This window comes from Bombyx mandarina, chromosome 22, assembly GCF_030267445.1.
Source record: "Bombyx mandarina strain Sakado chromosome 22, ASM3026744v2".
NCBI lineage: Eukaryota > Metazoa > Arthropoda > Insecta > Lepidoptera > Bombycidae > Bombyx > Bombyx mandarina.
Genome location: NC_143228.1, coordinates 12,579,415 through 12,600,633, shown reverse-complemented (window position 1 = coordinate 12,600,633; position 21,219 = coordinate 12,579,415). Strand labels below are relative to the sequence as shown.

Here is a 21,219-nt window from a genome sequence, read left to right as displayed (position 1 = left end):
GTTACACCGAAGATCCAGGAAGACTGAAGATTTGTTGATTAAAAGGAATTTCAAGGGAACATACGTGGTTATGATACAGAATATAATATCGTCTTCTCGCATTAAAACTGTATAATCTCAAAAGTTACTAATTTTACAGGAGAGTGTTCTACAGGTTTAACATGTGATATTTTAAATATTAATCATCTTTGCAACATTTATTTTTTATTTTTTAATAGTTACTTTATCTGTCTTTAAAGTAAGATAAAATTGTGTATTAATTTCGTTAATAGTAGTCAAGATATCGGTAAACTAAAAAAAAACTAAAATTAAACTAGGCTCTTTTGACAGTATTTATGAGAAATATACTGGTGATACCAAATGATTCCGCATATTTAATCAATTTCGAATATTTTTTGAAATTATACACTTTTAATGCAAAAAGACGATATATTTCATGAGGGCGCGGGTGACCAGGCCTGAAATATTTACATTAATAAAACACGGTAGCTATTACGCAGACAGCAAAATTTAAGTCAAACTATTCTACGTGTTAAGCGGTCTGAAGATAGCACGTCAACTCGAAGCCCGCAAGTCAACGGGACTGTCGTTAAATTCACAAGCCAGAGTGTGAAGCCAAGTCGACTCGCGCAACAAGATGCAGTAGAAGACTGGCTCGAGACAGTAGACAATTAAAAGTACTTTAACGGTTTAATATCACGTTTTTTATTATCATTTAAAGCAAGCAGCTAGACCTGCCAATCGAGAGAGTCCGCCGACCATGGTTCAGCGTCTAGTTGCCACGTCCCAGTCTGCCCCATCTTAGCGGTAGGCAACGGCTTGGCTCTGCCCCTGGCATTGCTGAAGTCCATGGGCGACGGTAACCACTCACCATCAGTTGGGCCTCGTCTGCCTACAAAGGCAATAAAAAAAGGCTCGAACGCCGGTTGTTGAGCAATGGGGGTCTTTAGCTCACATAAACGGTACGAAGGGCACATTATAATAGCACCAGAGTATATCAAGTGTTGCCAAATTTATAATCAAGCTGCCAAATTTATAATCAAGAGCTATAATAGGGCTGTCCAAACTACATACATTTGCGGGCTAATTAAAATTTACCACAAAAGCTGGAGGGCCGCAGAAAAAATGATTTTCAAAAACAAATTACTTTCCGGGAATTCCCCTAATAATAGTTAAATATAGTAGACTTTTAAATGATGTCATGGCTATGGAATGTTACAAGAATAAAGATAAATTATACCAAATATTGATTATGTGTTTTGACAAAGAATTCTATTATCCAAAATATTTATATACAAAACCATCTTCTCGTTTACATGCGTCGCGGGCCGCATGTAAACGAGACGCGGCCCGTTGTCAGGACAGCCCTAAGCTATAACATAGTCCCTTCGAGGGTGTTATCTATATATTAGTACGTGAAGCAAAAACTTTGTACCCCTTTTTCACGAAAATTGCGCGGACGGAGGAGTATGAAATTTCCCACATTTATAAAGAATGAGTGCAGAATGTTAATCTTTTTTTTAATTATGCATAAAAAATACAAAATAAAAATAAATAAAAAACATTACACACCCCACCATGTATTTTACACACACACGCATATATACTCTTTTGTTTATTGTCAAACTTTTGTTATTGTTGAAATTCTGTGGTCAAATTGAGAATAGATTAATATTTTTAGTCTTTAATATTATTTGTCTATAGTGTTATTTTGGCGAAATCTGTGATTATAGATATAGTAGATTATAGTAGATTTGACAATAGAATCATAATAATATTCAAACTTATAATTTTAATTAATTAGTCTAATTTCGATTACTGGGGGACCAATAGTAGTTCTTAAGTATCTTAATTCGATGAAGGTCTTAGTGGAATGAACTACAGAGTGCAAAGAAAACAGTAAAAAATTGCTTGAAAAATTTGTACAGAGAGCAAAAAAGCAGCAAAAATTTACTTGAGAAATTTGGTGTGATGATCAAATGAAAGAAACTAGAGTAGAAAGATATCTCAAAAGTAAAGAGGTGGATAGTTTGGTGTGATAGCAACCAATCGAATCTTAAAACGCTTGAAGAAACAAATCTTGTTGTGGTTAAACTACTTCAAAACAATAATGTTGTAATTAAATTACTTAAAGCATTTATTTCAAGTGATATTAATGTCTTATTTAACTCAGACTAGTAAGTAGGGAGCTATAAACGTAATTGGAACTAATTTTAAGATTTAATTTCGAGTTTTTTATTGTCATTATATTATATCCGACGTTTCGAACACTATAGTTTGCATAGTCGCGGCCATCCGAGTCCGTGTAAAAGTAGTTTTAATTAGTATTTTAATCAGTGGGTCCGATGCCAGATTAAGAAAATCTAAGGGATAAATATCTTATTATTATGCAGTTGTTTCCTTATTAAAATCGATCTTAAAATGCAAGCATTGCAAACAATTCTTATAGGGTAACTTTCATTTATTTTATGATCACGATGTCTGTAATATACGTATAATGAGGGTCGTGACCGCCCTTCTGTATAAAATATACCTAATTACATATAAAATATTAAATTAAAAAAGTTGAAGTAAAGAACATTCAACCTTATGTCTTAGTTTAGAAGACAGCTTTCAGCATTTGTCAATATTCCGTGCAGTTCAAGATTGAATTTGCACCCTTAGAAAATTCACGCCGTGTACAGGACATCATGTACAGTTATAAATAACATCAATTTGTAGTTACTTTAAGAACTACCTCATAGATTATATTGTATACCTTGGTATAGATCAGCGGTCGGGGAACCGGGGTAAATTACCCCAAATGGGGTAAAATGAAATTTTGGGGGGTAAAAATGAAACTTTTGTGAGTAAATAGTATATATTGAAGTGAAACTTCTTTAGAATCGTTAAATTTTTACTTATTGTTTTCTTTTCAAAATTATCATGGGGGCTATAATATGAAAGATGCTAAAAAGAAGCGATTTCGTTTTTTTTTGTTCTTCGTCATGGGGTAATATCAACTTACACAAAAATATTTTGGGGTAATAATTAAAAAAGTTCCCCGACCGCTGGTATAGATTATGCAAAATACTAGATATTTTTTTTCGTTTTATATAATAATATTATATAACACTAGACTTACTCGTTAGATTGTACACCGCAATTCTAAAACTGTATTTCATTGTACAGCCTTCAAGCTTCAGTCGTTCATTAGTTCATTCGGTACACAGATTATATATAGCCTTGAAATTTCTTTTAATTTCTAAATTTGAATAGTTATTAAGAGACTAGACTTCTGGAGGCGATCGCCTGCCGCGAGTACTCGGTGCCGATGAGTCCTCGACACGCCAGCGAGAACTCCTGCACCACTTCGAGTATCCTGCGCTTACTGGTTCGTTCCCTGTAAAATATTAAACAGACACGTCGTTACGGATTCTCCTGATACATTAACGGTGCTTTTAGGTACCACAAGCACCGGTCACCGTCCTCGTCGACCCCGAGCGAATTAATCCACAGACACAGCCCACTGAGTTTCTCGCCGGATCTTCTCAGTGGGTCGCGTTTCCGATCCGGTGGTAGATTCTGCGAAGAACTGCTCTTGCTAGGGCCAGTGCTAGCACCACTCCGGTTTGAGCCCCGTGAGCTCACTTACACGCTAAGGCGAAGCTGATTATAGCCTCTCAATCTCAAGGCTATCAGCATAGGTAGGAAAAAAAATTAAACAGAATATAAAATTCAAAGGTGTGTTCTGTGCTAAAGCATAATCTCGATTTAGTGCTAAGGTTTTTTTAGTGCCCTTGTAGGCAGACAAGCACACGGCCCACATGATGGTGGATGGATTATCAACTTATTGACCGGCCGTCTGGTGTAGTGGTAAGTGACATGGTCACTACACAAGGGGGTCGCGGGTTCGAATCCCGCCAAGGGAAGATATTTGTATAATAAATATAAATGTCTTTTCCAGGGTTATGGATGTATATTAAATATGTTTATGTGTATAATAAAAATCTTATATTTATTTCCGTTATCTGATACCTGTAACACAAGTTCTTTACGAACTTATCACGGGACCAGTTAACGTGGCGTGACTGTTAGTAAAAAAAAAAAAATATTTATTGATCTTTGTTGTAGTGATGATTGTACATTGTTTGCCGGTGGTGTCATACGTGCCATTAGTATGAGAAGTGTCAGTAGGTTTGAGACACAGAATTCAACTGATTTTCAGTTATCTGTGATTGTTCAACAAAAATACGTGTAGGTATCACTACCCTATTTCCAGTTTTAAGGGTGGGGCGACCATTATACCATAAAATAAAAATTACGACCTCGTGTCTGAAGAGAGATGGTAATATTCACCCGCGATGTCTATATTTTCAGTAACTATATACGTAAAATCTCGTAAGCGGGCTGTTAGTTCATATACATATCTATGAAATAATCATATATATATATACTATATTTAACAATATGTTACTAAATATATTGTATGTAATAGTAAGGATACTGCATCCAAATTATTTTGAATATTAATCTTAAAATTTTCTTTAAAAAAAATATTTATCATGTTACCTGAGCACGCCGGCTATGAATTTCTGTTTGTGTGCGTGTGTGGCGTGTGGCGTGGGGAAATCCGAGGGCGCCAGTGAGTTTCGCAGCCACGTCTCCAGCTTTTCTTCCTCCTCCCCCCAATCCGCACGGTTCATTGACAGCAGCAGGTCTGATACGGGCATCACTTGGTGGCGAGGCATCACGCCGCCTGTACAACGTACATCAATTATTTTACAGAACGTCGAACCATTTCTAAAAAGATGGTTATCTGTGCCGACAGTCAGTCGCACCACGACCGCACCGTGTTTTTTTTTTACTTAGTTAGGTGGACGAGCTCACAGCTAACCTGGTGTTAAGTGGTTATTGGAGCCCATAGACATCTACAACGTAAACGCGCCACCCATCTTGAGATACAAGTTCTAAGATCTCAGTATAGTTACAGCGGCTGCCCCATCCTTCAAACCGAAACGCATTATTGCTTCACGGCAGAAATAGGCAGGGTGATGTTACTTACCCGTGCGGACTCACGAGAGGTTCTAACACCAGTAATTACGGAAATTATAATTTTGCGGGTTTGATTTTTATTACACGGTGTTGTTATTCCTTCACCGTGGAAGTCAATCGTGAACATTTGTTAAGTACGTATTCTGTTAGAAAAATTGGTATCCGCCGGCGGGATTCGAACACCGGTACATCGCTACATACGAATGCACCGGACTTCTGTACGTACCGATACAGATCAGCAGGGCGTGCGTGAGGGCGGCCCCGCGCGCGTGCGCAGCCCGCGGGCGCGCTACGCAGAGCGCCGACAGCCAGCCGCACACCGACCGCACCGCGCCCGGCGCCCACACGCGGATTGAATTCCCGCCTGGAACATAAATATATCACTCACTTCGTTGTACTTTATTACCACAACGATTAAGTCGCTTTTTCACATTTTTCTCATATCCTACAAGATGGCAAAAAGTTATACTTTAGTTAAATGTAAATAAACTATATTAAACAATGCAAATAAACTTTTTCCCCAACCTATTATTTGAGGGTATCCATAAATAAATTCACGTAATAAATTATAATATCGAGAAGTGTCATTGAAATATAAGCTAATGTGTATTAAATATTGTAAAGCTATTATGTTGTGGTTTTAGAGTAGAACAGCCGCATCTTTAATACTCTATGTCTTTTTGTCTTTTATGTTAGTGAAAATAATGAATATGTTGCAAACTTGCACTGTGGAGGACAGTTCGGACATGTTTGCATAAATCGTTCAGGTAAATTCACAAATAACGGCGTGAATCTATAGTTTTATTTTGCTGTTTCTTTTCGTAGACAGGTTATCGAGTTCACGTGCCCGCACGGTATTGAATAGTTACCATAGTCTATGGGTCATAGTCATTTTAAAACATGAGGTCTAAGTCTCAATCGCACAGTACGATCGCTGCCTCACCCTCCAAACCGGAACAGATGGCAAATTCGCGGTATGAATGGGCGGGGCGGTTCAGAAGACTACCGATAAATTGTAATAAGTTGATTCAAAATCGAATAAAAAAAATATATTATACTCGTGCAACTTGGTACACGTGACAGAAGTGAAACTTCTCTTGCGATGCGTAGTTTTTTTTTCTTTTTTTATCCTTAAATCAAATTTATCTTGTAATAGGGAATGCTGTGTATAAGAGAAACGAACTAGCTCCTTTTGTCCTTTCCCTCTCTCCACAGTCGAGTGGTTCGCGAGACGCTCTGTCTATTTTCTCACTCTCGCTCTTCTAAGTTCTATCTTTTCTCTCTAGCCGTAACGAATCTCTTGCGAGTTAAATTTTACTCTCAACGCGCCTAAAGAAGTTTCACTTTAAAAAATTGCATAAAAATACCTAGGTCGACCAGTTCAGGGAGCAAATGTTCGATCCAGTTGAGGACTTCTGGTTTCTTCTTAGTGAGGGCCATCAACATAGCGAAGAGTCCGTCGGAGAGGTCCGGCCTGGCGGCGGGCTGCGGCGCCAGCTCTTGCACGCTGGTCGCCACCACGCTGCTCACCAGCGCCGCCGAGCCCGACCACTCGCCCACGACCAACACCAGCTGCCGACAAATGTAACACTACAATCAGATAACCTCCCATCGGTAGCCATCCGTCAATCTTTTTATTTTTTTATTTTGTCCTTTTAGGCAGACGAGCATACGGCCCACCTGATGGTGAGTGGTTACTGCCGCCCATGGACTTCAGCAATGCCAGGGGCAGAGCCAAGCCGTTTCCTCGGAGCTGTGACCTATTGATGATTACAGTGGTTAGTATTAAGTAGCCTGATGAGTTTCTCGACGGATCTTCTCAGTGGATTGCGATTCCGATCCGGTAGTAGATTCTACGATTCATTGCTCTTGCTAGGGCTGGTGTTAGCAAATTCTTTTAGGTTGAGCTCGTGACCTCATCTACCCTTCGACGCGAAGTTGGAATAGCCACTTAGACTATCAGCGAATATTCAGGGCTCGTTTACAATTTTGTTTATTTTAAATCAAATCGAACAATTATTTTCTATGTTGCCTTATAAGGAAATTCTGACCACGCCCACGTCCAGGCGTTCTATAAGCGACTTCAAACAAAAAAAAGTGTTCTACTATTTCTCTCAGTGCTCGATTCACAAAGCTCGTACCAGTTTCACTATGTCCAGTCCCGGAGCGCAACTGAAGTTAGTGAAGCCGGTCATCAGCAGCTCCGCTATTTCTGCGACCAGCGGCACGCACTCTTCCATTAGGGCTGACACCGTCTGCTTTAGTATCGTGAATAAATACTGCAAAGAAAATGTATCGAATTATTATCTCGAACCTCGATTCTGATTAAAGGGTTTGGTTGTAAAACGGAGTAGGAATTGGCGGAACGATTAATTTAATGGTTGTTGGGGTTCACTCAATGAGGCCGCGGTGCCATATCCTATTTGGGAATCTCAAATGGGACTATTGTAACGTAGCTCGTCTACTCTATATATTTATCTAGTATGCGTTTATAATACATATTATTATATATTATAAGTTTGTACTAAATTCCGCGGTCATCGTTCTCGTCGAACCCGTCGCTTGCGACGAAGGGCTCGACGAGTAAATTAACCCTACAGACACAGCCCACTGAGTTTCTCGCCGGATCTTCTCAGTGGGTCGCGTTTCCGATCCGGTGGTAGATTCTGTGAAGCACGGCCCTTGCTAGAGTTCGTGTTAGAACGTCGACAGGTTTGAGTCCCGTGAGCTCACCTACTGGTTAAGGTTACGCTGAAATAGCCTCTCAAAGCTATCAGCTTAGGTAAGAAAAAGAAAAAAAACTAACTTCGACGAGGGCCTCGTGTTGAGCGAGCGGCGGCAGGGTGGGGGCGATGATGCGGAACAGTTGTGCGGCCAGCGCGGGGCTGGGGGCCAGCGCCGCCATCACCACGGCCGCGCACTCCGCCGCGCAGCACGTCAGGTTCACGTCGCGTCTCTGGACCGACAACCATCAGCTTATGAACATTACGCGCACTAAACAAATATTCACACTTTTGTACAACACAAGCATCCTCATCAGAAAATTTTAGTCTAGTTATCTAGACCAACGGTGGTATAGGTATCTGAGCGTTTTTTTGTTGGAATTTAAAAGATATATGCTCACTTTTATTAAACCGATTATTATGTGTATTATGCAAGGCAGCGGCTTGGCTCTATCCCTGGCATTGTTGAAGTCCATAGTCGACGGTAACCACTCACCATCAGGTGGGCCGTATGCTCGTCTATAGGTAGACGAGCATACGGCCCACCAAATACGAATTTTTTTTGTCCTCATAGGTGAGGACAAAATACATATCGTAATATAATATTGGTGTTCAGCTTTTTCTCTATAATTACCCTCGAAATTTATCTAAAAAAGTATTAACGTTTTATAGATCATTTTCAATATTATGTAAATCACCGTATTACCTGCATAGCGATGTCATCCCGGAGCGTGCGTGCGAGATCTTCCAACAGCGGGGCAGCCAGTAGAGGCGGCGCTGCCGCTAGCGCCGCGCCCGCAGCGCCGCACAGCTGGCGCCGCACCCAGCCGTCGCTACGGCCACCTGTGCTCTGTGGACGTTATAATCTCTTTATTATACGTATACGACATGCTGAAACATTAAATTCGGTCAAACGCCTCTTTAAGTAGCATTTTTTAAATATTAATCAACCAGTTTAAGTATTTTAAGTATCTTTTATATGTAAATTGCCTATTGTTATTTATGTGTAAAGAAGCAAAATTTTTAATATTATTATTATTATATTAACATTGTGTATTAATTGTATGTATATTTATGGTTATATGTATGTATACTCTCTCTCTCTCTCTCTCTATTATCTGCTGCGCACTGTCAGCCACGTCGACACATAAAGGAGGCTAGTTACCCGCGCGGCGTGCACTATGTCGGGCGCGAGGTCGGCCGCGGGCGCGCTGCAGTCGGCGCACAGCTTGCGCAGGGCGAGGGCGGCGGGGGCCACGCACCGCTGGAGGGCGGCGCCGGCGGCCATCACGCTGGAGAGCCCGAGGGCTGCACAGCGCTCCTGTCCCGACACCGAACTCAGCCACGACGCGTACCCGCCTGCGCTCACACACAAACACCAACTGTGACCATCATTACACCTACATAATATTTAGTTCCATTAGTCAGTTTACATATAATTAACCACCATACTTTTAATCGACTTCAAAAAAGGAGGAGGTTCTCAATTCGACTGTATGTTTTTTTTTAAATGTTTGTTACCATAATTTTTGACTGGGTGAATCGTTTTTTATGATTCTCTTTTTATTAGAAAGCTGACGCTTTTTGTGTTGTCCCATTTCAATTTAGTCCAGTTCTGATTATAGTATTCATGAAAAAACCACATAAGTCTTAAATATGCATTAAATACCTGCGCGACAAATAGATGAATAACTCAATATCACGCCACCCGATTTCGATGATTATTGTTTTTAGTGTATATTAATTTGTTTTGGAATATCTTTTTTTTTTCTATTTGAAGTCGGTTTTTGTTAAAGTATGTCTATTTACAATTATATTATATTTTAACAATTTACATGTTGTGATGTAACTGGCAACATGAACGATATTTTTATATTGGTATCACTGGTCAATCCTAACGAATCGAATTAGTTTGAGGACTTTTTGACGGAAACGCGAGGAGTGAAGTTGTGTGATTTGTTTTATTTTGTCTATTTAGTGTTTCTTCAGATTTAAATGTGTGATAACGGTGGTTTATTAACTGTTTAATATCTGTGAAAGTGCACAAATGTGGGAAAATGAAACAAAGCCGCTGGACGTAACTTTTCGGGATCCTCCAAAAAGTCCACTTAAAAAATCTCAGTAAATGACCACCATTTTATTAAGACTATATTTCATCCCATATCATCTCATTTCATTTAATTTCACTCCATATTATCATTTTTCATAAAAATAATAATATTAATTAAAATAAGACATGACTTAAAGGTCTTAGTGACCAGGTCATAAAATCCCTTAAAAAAAACGAATCAGTTTGGATTTAATACAGGTAATAATATCCAAGATTTTGGTTCGTAGTTACCGAGACAGTCCAAAGCGGTGTTTAACATCCTATTGTCGGTGGAAGTGTTGGCGATGTTGACGGCATGTTCCAGCATGTTGAACAGGGCGTCGGGGGCCCGTTCGTAGGGCGCCGCGTCCGCCAACGACAGGAATATGTGCAGGGCGGCTTCGCGACGTGAATCCGTCTCGGCCGAGTTGAACGCGCTCTCCACAGTGCTCCAGCACCAGTCGCCGAGTATAGCGAAGCAGTACATCTGAAAATAGACGTGGCGTTTATTATATGTGTTAACGGAGGTTTTTTAAAGGGATTTTATGACCTGGTAACTAAGACCTTTAGATCATGTCTTATTTTAATTTATATTCTTATTTTTATGAAAAATGATAATATGGAGTGAAATGAAATGAAGATGATTAATTTGAAACATTAATCAGCTGGGATGAAATTAAATGAAATTATATTGGATGAAAATTAAATATAATCTGAGTAAAATGGTAGTCATTTACTGAGATTTTTTCAGTGGACTTTTTGGAGGATCCCGAGAAGTTACGTCCAGCGGCTTTATTTCATTTTCCCACATTTGTGCATTTTCAAAGATATTAAACAGTTAACAAACCACCGTTATTACACATTTAAACCTGAAGCAACACTAAATAAACAAAATTAAACAAATCACACAACTTCACTTCTCGCGTTCCCGCCAAAAAGTCTCCGTTAACGGAGGTGTATTTCGGTCACAGCTAACCCTATAAGATAGAGGGGGTTATCTGTGATTTCGGTTTAGCTGATTTACTGGGGACTTATTGTTATTGCAGGCGTATTTTTTTTTTATTGCTTAGATGCGTGAACGAGCTCACACCTGGTGTTAAGTGGTTACTGGAGCCCATAGACATCTACATCGTAAATACGACACCCACCTTGAGATATAAGTTCTAAAGTCTCAGGTATAGTTACAACGGCTGCCCCACCCTTCATACCGAAACGCATTACTGCTTCACGACAGAAATAAGCAGGGTGGTGGTACCTACCCGCGCGGACTTTCAAGAGGTCCTACCACCCGTATTTAATCTTCCTCTCAGCCTTTCAATATATAATTGTGTTTTAATAATAATCATTGAAAACAACAACAAAGGCAAGGGAATATTATTCAGCACACAGGAAACTTGGGACTTTTGAGCTAAAACTGAAACTGAATATAATGAAAACACATATTATACAGGGGATTTGAGGTGGGTCTTAGGACAATTAAGATTCGCAGGCCTTTATTGCCAGTGAGAGCATTCGCTAACTTGTCTTGATGTATCTATCATGTTTTTCAAAGGATTTGGGATATCATTGGAATGCACGGATTGAAATGCCAGCTCATTAGTAGTAATCGGCTTTTGTTTATAGTTCTCAATAGTCTCTCATATTTCTTGATTAATTGATACAAATATCTGAACATTATTTTGGAAGAGAATGAAAGCAATTAATAATATTTTTTTACCTACCACAGTATCAGCGATATCCTGCCGATAACACCTGAGCAGTTCAAGGTCGTCTTTAGACAAATTATTTTCCGGGGCAGCTTCGGACTTGGTGACCAGGGCCAGCAGGAGACGCGAGAAAACCTCCTTCCAGACCGGATGTATCACCTTCGTGTCATCTATAATGTGGAGTACTTCGTCCTGCACAAAAAGTATCTATATGTGGGGAGTGTTTTTTTATTACGTTTTTTTAGTTTGTTTTTTTGGATATTTATTCTGTGCCTGTTGCAATGGCAACATCTATTAGGTTCAGAAAGAGATAGCAGTTTAAAATTAGAGAGGGGAGGTAGAAAAGGAAAAGTTTTAGAAAGACGTGTACGAAGCGATTGTGAAGTAAAATAAAGAATTTCGCTATATTCATCCCACTTTTACTCATGAACGATCCCACACATATGGCAATCTTATCTCTTATTCTTTATTGAAAGTTGATATTTTTTTCGGTTTCTATTGGGTTATCGGTTTTCGGTTGAAAAACAATTCAATTTAAAGTGGTACAACCTTTTTTTTTATTGCTTAGATGAGTGAACAAGCTCACAAGACGTCCCACCGCCAGTAAAAAATATTTTATTATTATTTTATTCTATTCTCTTCAGTTTATTTTATTCTGTTCAGTTACTTACACAGCGAGAACACTCAATTACAATACATTTTACTAAAGTGCTGCCACCTAATGTCTATAATAACATCGTGTAATAAAAATCAAACCCGTAAAATTATAATTTGCGTAATTACTGGTGGTAGGACCTCATGTGAGTCCGCACGGGTAGGTACCACCACCCTGCCTATTTCTGCCGTGAAGCAGTAATGCGTTTCGATTTGAAGGGTGAGGCAGCCGTTGTAACTTACTTGAGACCTTAGAACTTATATCTCAAGGTGGGTGGCGCGTTTACGTTGTACATGTCTATGGGCTCCAGTAACCACTTAACACCAGGTGGGCTGTGAGCTCGTCCACCTATCTAAGCAATAAAAAAAAAGTTTAATTTTCATTTTATATTTCGAATAGTTTCGATCAATACGTGATCATTACCTGTAACGTATACCAGAATCCGAATACAAGGTTAGACCTGGTCTCGTGTACGGGATAATGTCCAGGAGCCGCCTGCGCCGCCAGCAGGATATCCAGGAGTTGTCGCGCGCCGCATGCGTTCTCCGAAGCATCGTTGGTTTCCGTCACCTCCACCAGAGCCTTGGCGTGGGTCTCGCCTAACGCAACGCAGCACGTTATCAACGCTAATAACAGTTCCTGTTAATTAAAATACGATTTGGCTAATGATCTTGGTATTTTCAGACGACAGAACAACAAAATTTTGTGATTTGATATGAACAGTTTGTCCTTTAAAACATTACAGTTAATTTAAAAACAGTTCATCGTGAATTATATTACTGTTAGAACGCCTCGCACGTGTAGGTAATACCAAACTGTCTATTTCTTTCGTGAAACATTAATGCGTTTTGGTTTTAAAGGTGTGGCAGCGGTTAAAACTAGATGGAGCCGATAAAACTGATAGAGCTCATGTCTCAGGGTAGGTGGTGGTATATATATATGTTGTTGATGTCTTTGAGCTACGGTGACCACTCAAACCCAGGTGTACTGTGAGCTCGTACACCCATCTTAGCAATAAAAAATAAAAATATCTTCACCTACTACTAATATGAACAAATATTTCCCAGTAACCTCTTCTTATATTAGTAAACGTATAATGTTCTCCATTTATTTATTTAATCATAATTTTTTCAGGTATAGAGACATTGTAAGTATATAGCAAAAACACAATAATAAGCTTAATATTTGCTTCGGACTTCAGAAATATAAGGGATTGGTTGCCTATAGGCGACCACAACAATATTAGGTGCTATCGCTACGTGAATGCGTGCGTGCGTGCGTGCGTGCGTGCGGGTACTTTTTTTTATTACCTATGCTGGTAGCCTTGAGATAGCGTTACTGTAGCGTGTAGGTGAACTCTCGGGGCTCAAACCGGAGGTGTTGCTAACACTGGCCCTAGCAAGAGCCGTGCTTCGCTGAATCTACCACCGGATCGGAAACGCGACCCACTGAGAAGATCCGGCGAGAAACTCAGTGGGCTGTGTCTGAGGGTTAATTTACTCGTCGAGCCCTTTGTTGCAAGCGACGGGTTCGACGAGAGCGACGACCGGTGCTTGAGGTACCTAAAAGCACCGTTAGTGGATCGGGAGGATCCGAAATGACGCAGGATCGGGAATGTAGTTACCGGCGGCCACGATGAGAGGGTTCTCGTGTCGTGCCGCTTTATCGAAGTGGGCCTAACCGTGCGGGGAGTATACTAGTACACACGGCACAGACCTCGTTGATGGAGTTGGGCACGTCATCCTTGCGCATGATGGGCGCGGTGAGTGCAGCGAGGTCGGCGAGGAGTTGCAGCGCGGTGTGGCGGTGCCGCGCGCCCCCCGCCTCCCGCAGCGCCGCCAGGCTGGCCTCGCAAGCCTCCAGCGAACTGTCGCTCACAGCGTCGTTCCACCTTTTTATTTTATTGTTTAAATTGTTGAACTAGACATAGACATCTACAACGTAAATGCCGCCACCCATCTTGAGACATGAGTTCTAAGGTCCAGAGGCGGATTATCCGTAAGGCAAAGTAGGCACGTGCCTAGGGGCGTGTAGTTACAAGAGGCGCGCGTGCTCAGAATTTTTAAATAAATAAAGAAAATAACATATCGACGATTAAGAACTAAATGCTGATCCTTAATCTAAATCTATAATAGATTATTCCTATTTGGCCTATTTCCCAGAGCAGAGAGGAATCATGAATTTCGATTTTCGTTCTGTCGTCCCTCTTGATTTCTTTACAGTTATAACGTCATATTTCATTCGCGCATTAGCGTAAGTACAAGGATCCTGATCTACTAAAGTCTAGGGTTTGGTGATACAACGTCATCGTAATTGCAAAAACAACTAGTTAAAATTTATAAACTATGATGGCCATTTATGGCCGGTACAGGAGCGCCGATAAAGTGATTTCCTAGGGCGTTCTGGACCTTTAATCCGCCACTGCTAAAGCCTCAGTATAGTTACAACGGCTGCCCCACCCTACAAACCGAAACGCATTACTGCTTCACGGCAGAAATAGGCAGGGCGGTGGTACCTACCCGTGCGGCCTCACAAGAGGTCCTACCACCAGTAGCGTACATGCCCGCACACGTACGTAACGTACATTACCCCCAACATATTGTATCACTTTATTACTACGATCAAACGAGCACCTGAATGTTAATTATCCTATTGAAAACCAAAATTGCAATACAAATATAGAATTGTCTGTGTACAATTGATGCCAATTGACGCTACTAGTTCGAACAGTAGTCAAAGCACAGATTACCAAACACCTATAAGAGTTCGATGCGATACTTGGCTCTAAGCATCAGCCCGCTAAGTTTTCAGCAGCTTATTCGTAGGTCACAATTCCGTTCTCGCAGGTGGTAGATGCATTTGCAGTTGTTTTATTGATAGCACACCCCCCCCCCCCGCCCCAACCCCTTGCCACTTGGATTCGCCCACCCGTCCTGGTATGAATCGAAAGGGAACAGCTAATAGGTACATAAAAACGTTTACATACGTGTACAGAATATGTACGACTGTGAGCAGTGCCCGACACAGAGGCATGCGGTCAGCGAGCACAACGTTATCGGCCGCATCCTCGCCGTCCAGCGTGAGCCAGCTACAGGCGCAACTAGCTGCCGTTGTCCACGTTTGTATTAAATCAGCTGAGGGTTGCTCTTGAAAATCACTGAAAGTTATTGTTATATTTAAATCCGCCTCAAAGTTTTACTTTAGTTGAATTAATATGTCTTTACAAAAAGAAGTGGTCCCGCAATAGTCGAAATTCGACTATAATTAATTGAAATTATAAGTTTGAACATTATTATGGTTAGATTGACAAAGACTATTATTATACTTCTATAATCAAAGATTTCACCAAGACTACACTATAGACAAATAACGTTAAAGACAAACAATATTAATCTATTCTCAATTTGACCACACTTTAAGAAATAACACAAGTTTGACAATAAACACATAGTATATCTATATCTATACTAATATATAAATCTAAAGTGATTTTTACGGATGTTCCGTTATAACTACTGAGCCATGCATCCGATTGACTTGAAACTTGGTACCCATGTAGAAAATACATGTACTTAATGGATAGGCTAATATTTATATGAGTGTTGGACTCCCTACGCCAGTTGTGGGGGCTTTAATGATGAGAATCTTTGTGGGGGTGAGAAATAATAATGTTAATTTTAAATGTCTAGCGAAGCGGACGGGTACAGCTAGTATGTCTATAAAAATATGGCATATTGATATTTTAAGAAATGCTATTCGACTCTATCTTTTTAAATAAGACACCTAATGTACTAGTATCGAGTGATGCGAGTATACCGTGCCTAAGTTTCAAATGTATTACGTGTTAACATCAGTGTAAGAATGTTTTCAACGATGTAAGATTAACATTGTGTAATAAAAACGAAATGCGTATAATTTTTAATATACTGGTGGAACGCCGTATTTTGAAAGTCCACACGGGTAAGACCCACAACTCTATCCGTTTCTGCCACAAAGCAGTAACGCGTTCCGGTTTGAAGGCAGGGATAGCCAGTATACAAGATAATTGCGACTGCGACCTGCAACTAACTACCTATCCGCGAGGTAGACAATGCGGTATTCATCCTATAGTGTTCGATAGACTGTTATCAGGTAGATAACACCTGAGCTTTGAGTTCGTCTAACAAGCTACTTTATTTATAATAAATATTTAGATAATATAATACTTACTTATAAACAGTTTGCAGATATCTTAGCATATCATCCAAAACCGCAGGACAAGCTTGTTGTAGAGCGATACGATTCTTCGTACGCAATTCTAACGCCATAGTCATACTATTAAACTGAAAGTAATAAATACTATAAATATACTCTTATCATATTCTAAGGACGTACCTATAACATTAAATCGCTTTCTGATTTGTCTGTTTTGGGTAATAATTTTAATTGAATTTTATGCTTAGCACTATGCTTACTGTGCGAGTCACCTCTAGAGTGCAAAGAGTTAGTATGCAGGATATTCAGGAATTAAGTCTTGGCATTTAGAATGTTGTCGGATAAAAATATATTACGAAAGAAAGTATACTTATTAGTTAATTTTAAAAACGTGTATTTATTTGTTCTTAATCTTGTAAATAAGAACACATTTTGTTTTGTTCTAAAAATAGTCAACAAACCGTAGGCTTGCGTTGGTCTAAGCTGATCTGCGCAATTACTAGAACAGTTTGTTCTTCTAATAGAAGTAACTAATTTCTGGCATTGAAATCGGTCAACAAATTAGAAGACCAATCTTGTAATTGCAAGTTTACCTTTGTTAATAAAAAAATAATTTACTTAATGTAATATTAGTAGCCTAATTTGATTTTTTCGGGGAACTTTTGCCTCGTATTCGTTTTTTCTCTGATGATGTTCTTAGCATTTGATTAATATGTGACCAACAATAATCATAATGAAGGTATTAAAATCATTAAAGCAATACTATCATAACAACCCCCAATTGACAGTTTCCATTTAGGTAAACTATTTGAAACATTGAAACTTGTAAGCATGTAACTAAGCAAAAGTTAAGAAATGACATGTAACAAATAACAAAGAATAATTTCCACAAGAAATTTCATGCCAAAGTCAACTTACTTCTTCAGGTATTACAGTAAGAACTTCAAGAAGCAGACTTGTATTCTCAACATTAGATAATGGTCTCAATATAGTTGCTAAGTCCACTGTTCCCTGTTGCAGAATGAATGCTGCCAGCTGAAACATAGAACTAATTAATAAACATAGAAATAACTCATAATACAGTCACTTTATAATCCTACTACTCAATTTAAAAAAAATTCAAGGTGTGGGTTAGGTTCATTTTGTGAATTTGGGAAAATATTGATCACCCATCTTATTTATTTTGGAAAGATGGTTATCATACTATTCCAGCTGTCATGCTATTTCTAGCACTGTTAAATGTATCTCTATTTAATGTAATGTTGTCTTATCTTGTTAAAAATATGTATAACTCACTAATACACCTTTGATCATCATCATCATCATTCTTTCCTATTACCCTCTGCTGGAGTGTAGGGCTCGAATCAAATTTTTCCATTTATATCGGTCTTGGGCAGTCTGTTCTAGCTCCTCCCACGTCATGCCCAATATAATATAATTATACACCTTTGATACTTACACTTATACATAATCTATTAGTAACAATTTTTGGTCCATTTGAATATGTAAACACAGCCTGTAGTAATTTATTTCCCAGTTCTTCATAGCTCTCAGGTGGAACCTCATTCCAACATCTTAGGATTTTTGTATGAAGTGTTGTTGATGCGTAAAATTGGACCTCTGTTCCCTACGGCCAGAATATTATATGAATATGTTGCGGATAAAGAAACTGTGGATATGCAGTGGTAATTACTGTGGAATCATAGGGAATACATTTTAAAGTTCTAAAATAAAACCAAATTATATCAAAATAAAATCAATTTATTTAAATATTTGCGATTACTATCAATCATTATTGTAAGCTTAAAAATTGGGTTTAAAGAATTTGAATCGTTTTTGGTTTGCTGTTTTTTTTAAATATTCAGATTGATATTGAGCTGTAGCATTAATAAATCGCTTTTTTAAATATGGCTCATTTCCATATATGGATCAATTTTCATGATGAAACATTTGCCTTATGCAATGACACGTCACTTAGGTTTTTCAAGATTAAGATCCCCTTTTCAGTGCTTGTTGAAGGCTCTTCTTAAGTGGAATGTGGAATTAACATCTCCTCCAAGTCAGTTTTGGTCAAGTCATCCTGCAAATCAAGTAACTCCCTAATGTCACTTGATTCTGTTCCTTTCATTCATTCTTTTCTTGATTCTCCTTGATTCATCCATTCCTGATTCTGTTCTTTTGAATCCATTTCATCCTATTATTCCATTGGCAACTTGAATATTATTGCTAGTTAAAATTTCAATTTCTGTGTATTCGCTCTCATTTCAGACAGTCAAAACAAGTATTTATTACAGTTTGTTTTAGTTTGACATTTGTTCACTTGGTCTTTCATAATAGCTGCCTCAGTACTTCACAGTATTCAAAGGATACCGATATGTTAACAAACAATACCAAAACACTTTTTGTTTACCAATTGCCTCTGTTAATAAAGAGTTTTTCAGCCGCAAGCACTTGTACTTTCATGTATGAATAATAAAAACACAAAAATTAAAACCAAAAATAAAGAACTTTTACTGTAATTATAATTGTATCAGTAAGTTGAGAATATCATAAATTAATATAAATTCGTATATGTTTAATAACCAGACCAGCCAGATTCAATTATTACTAAAAATACTGGTTTTAGTTTTTCATATTCACATATATATTTAGATGGTATTAAAGAAAATCGGAACTGTTAACAAATATGTAAGCTGATATTCAGTTATGTTCCATTGTGGATTACCGAAACTTTGTTTTCTGTCTGATACTTATTGGAAAATTTAATACTTCTTTAAAGAATTTGTAGAAGAATATTCCTGGATAGATTAAAATAGTAGGGGTTGTTGTAGGGGGGAGTTTACACAATATTGAAATTGATAACTAGTTTTTTTTTTTTTTTTTATGATTGAAGGATTACTGGTGGCCCGGAGGCCTTTCCAGTTTCACCAGGACAGGTGGGCGAGCAAAGGCTCAGCCAGGAGGGGTGGGATTTGCTAACAGCTGCCCGAGCGCCTCCGAAGGAGACCTAACAACTCAAGAGTAGCTGCTTCGCGAATGAATCTACTACCGGATCGGAATCGCGACCCGCTGAGAAGATCCGGCGAGAAACTCAGCGAGCTGATTCATGGGTTAGGTTGCACGGCGAACTCTTTGTCGAGTTCGACGAGTACGGTTACCGAGGTCCCTAAGCCTGCTCCTAGAGCTGAAGGCGTCTAGTTCAAAGGTTATTGGATCTGATGGATCCGTAAGGACGTGTGTTGAATGTTACTTCTACGAGAAGTAATGAATTCCTTATAATATGTAGAATAATAAACTAATTCGTTTTAATTAATTTTGAGATACGAACTTTAGTTGGCTGAAGAAGATCCCATACAAAATTCCAGGCTTCGGGAACTCTCTGAGCCGTTGTGAGCCACGCATGTGCATTGGCCCTTTCGGTTTGTTCTCCGTTATAGAATACAGAAACGGCGTATTCCAAATTCTGAACAGTATACTCCATTTCAAATTAGATTCTCCAGTGAATCTAATGCTATATATATATACCGGAAAAAAGGCCTGATTTTACTTGAACTAATAAGTTTAGACCTAATTCATCTACCTCACTGTTTTAAAACTATCTTTAAGTTAGATTTATATGTCTTAATCAATACACAATATTGTCTGGATTGGTTATTTTGTCTTTCCGATTTTACATTTCTGTAATTTTGTCAATTTTTGGCATTTACCTACCGGATTATGTGAAATTTGACTTTACTAAATGTCAAACGAACCCAACCACTGTTTTTTTTTTCCTACTTATGCTGGTAGCTTCAAGGGGCTATAGTTATACCTACCAGCTTCAACGGGTGAATAGGCGAGCTTACGGGGCTCAGCCTGACGAATTGGCGTATACTAGCCCAAGCAAAAACAGTGCTTCGCTGAATCTACCACCGGACCGGAATCAACGACTACTATAATTCTGCACAATATATTATAAGTCGGCGATACGTTAGGATTTTTACAGGTAAAATTAGTAGAACGAAAATGTAACACAAAATTCTATGAAATGTTAGCATTGCGTGAATATTACTTATATACATCTATACTGATATCATAAAGAGGAAAGATTTGATTGTTTGTTTGTATTGAATAGGCTCCGAAACTACTGAACCGATTTGATGATAGAATAAAACCGAAAACTATTTATGATAGAATAAAATAATGTACTACGACTTTGTAGAACACATTAATATTTACAAAAAGTGTCTTGGCAGTATATGTCTAACTATTATAGTTATGCCACAATAAGTGTTCTTTTATTTAAAAAAATAAAACTACGTCAATTATCGTTTACAGAGAAGCTCTGACTTAATAAACTTAATGGCTTTTGTTTTGTATGTATTACATTATCTTTTTACGAAAATTAGAAAAATAAGAATAAAAAAAGAGATAAAAAATCATATCAAAAAATTTTTATTTATTAAAATAACAGTATTCAAACTTTATTTATAGATAATTTTCTTTTTTTAGTAACCTAGGGCAAATAGAAGAGTTGATGACGTGTGTGTGCTATAATTTTTTAATTTTGAAATTTTTGTTAATTTTCAAATGATTATGCAAAGTTTTCGCTGCATTCGTGGTTTTCCAAGCTGTGTCGGTTTTTTAACAGACATCAAACCACGCGAACCGCGATCCTTCGCGTAGTCTCCCACACATTCGTGTGACCAGTTGCGCCCAGGATAGCGAAGGCAACGGACGTTTCGCTATTTTCATCGGGACGTCTAGGTACTGTGTAGCGTATCTTCATCAAAAGAAATCCCATAAAAACAGCATGGCTGTTAATGATGTCTGGGAAAG

General features: G+C 38.6%; 1 protein-coding gene across 1 annotated transcript; it reads right to left on the bottom strand.

Annotated features, from left to right (window-relative positions):
* Positions 1 to 926: 926 nt before the first annotated feature.
* Positions 927 to 20,082, bottom strand: cdm (importin-13-like protein cdm). Its single transcript, XM_028180625.2, has 17 exons — positions 19,730 to 20,082; positions 17,861 to 18,028; positions 17,320 to 17,436; positions 16,417 to 16,529; positions 15,194 to 15,364; positions 13,924 to 14,098; positions 12,631 to 12,846; positions 11,568 to 11,744; positions 10,099 to 10,333; positions 8,923 to 9,116; positions 8,464 to 8,607; positions 7,841 to 7,990; positions 7,176 to 7,313; positions 6,402 to 6,606; positions 5,261 to 5,398; positions 4,552 to 4,738; positions 927 to 3,382 (listed from the first exon to the last, which is right to left on the bottom strand). The coding sequence occupies exons 1-17, from the start codon at positions 19,880 to 19,882 to the stop codon at positions 3,262 to 3,264; spliced, it is 2,802 nt and encodes a 933-aa protein (XP_028036426.2). The 5' UTR covers positions 19,883 to 20,082; the 3' UTR covers positions 927 to 3,261.
* Between the last annotated feature and the right edge of the window lie 1,137 nt (positions 20,083 to 21,219).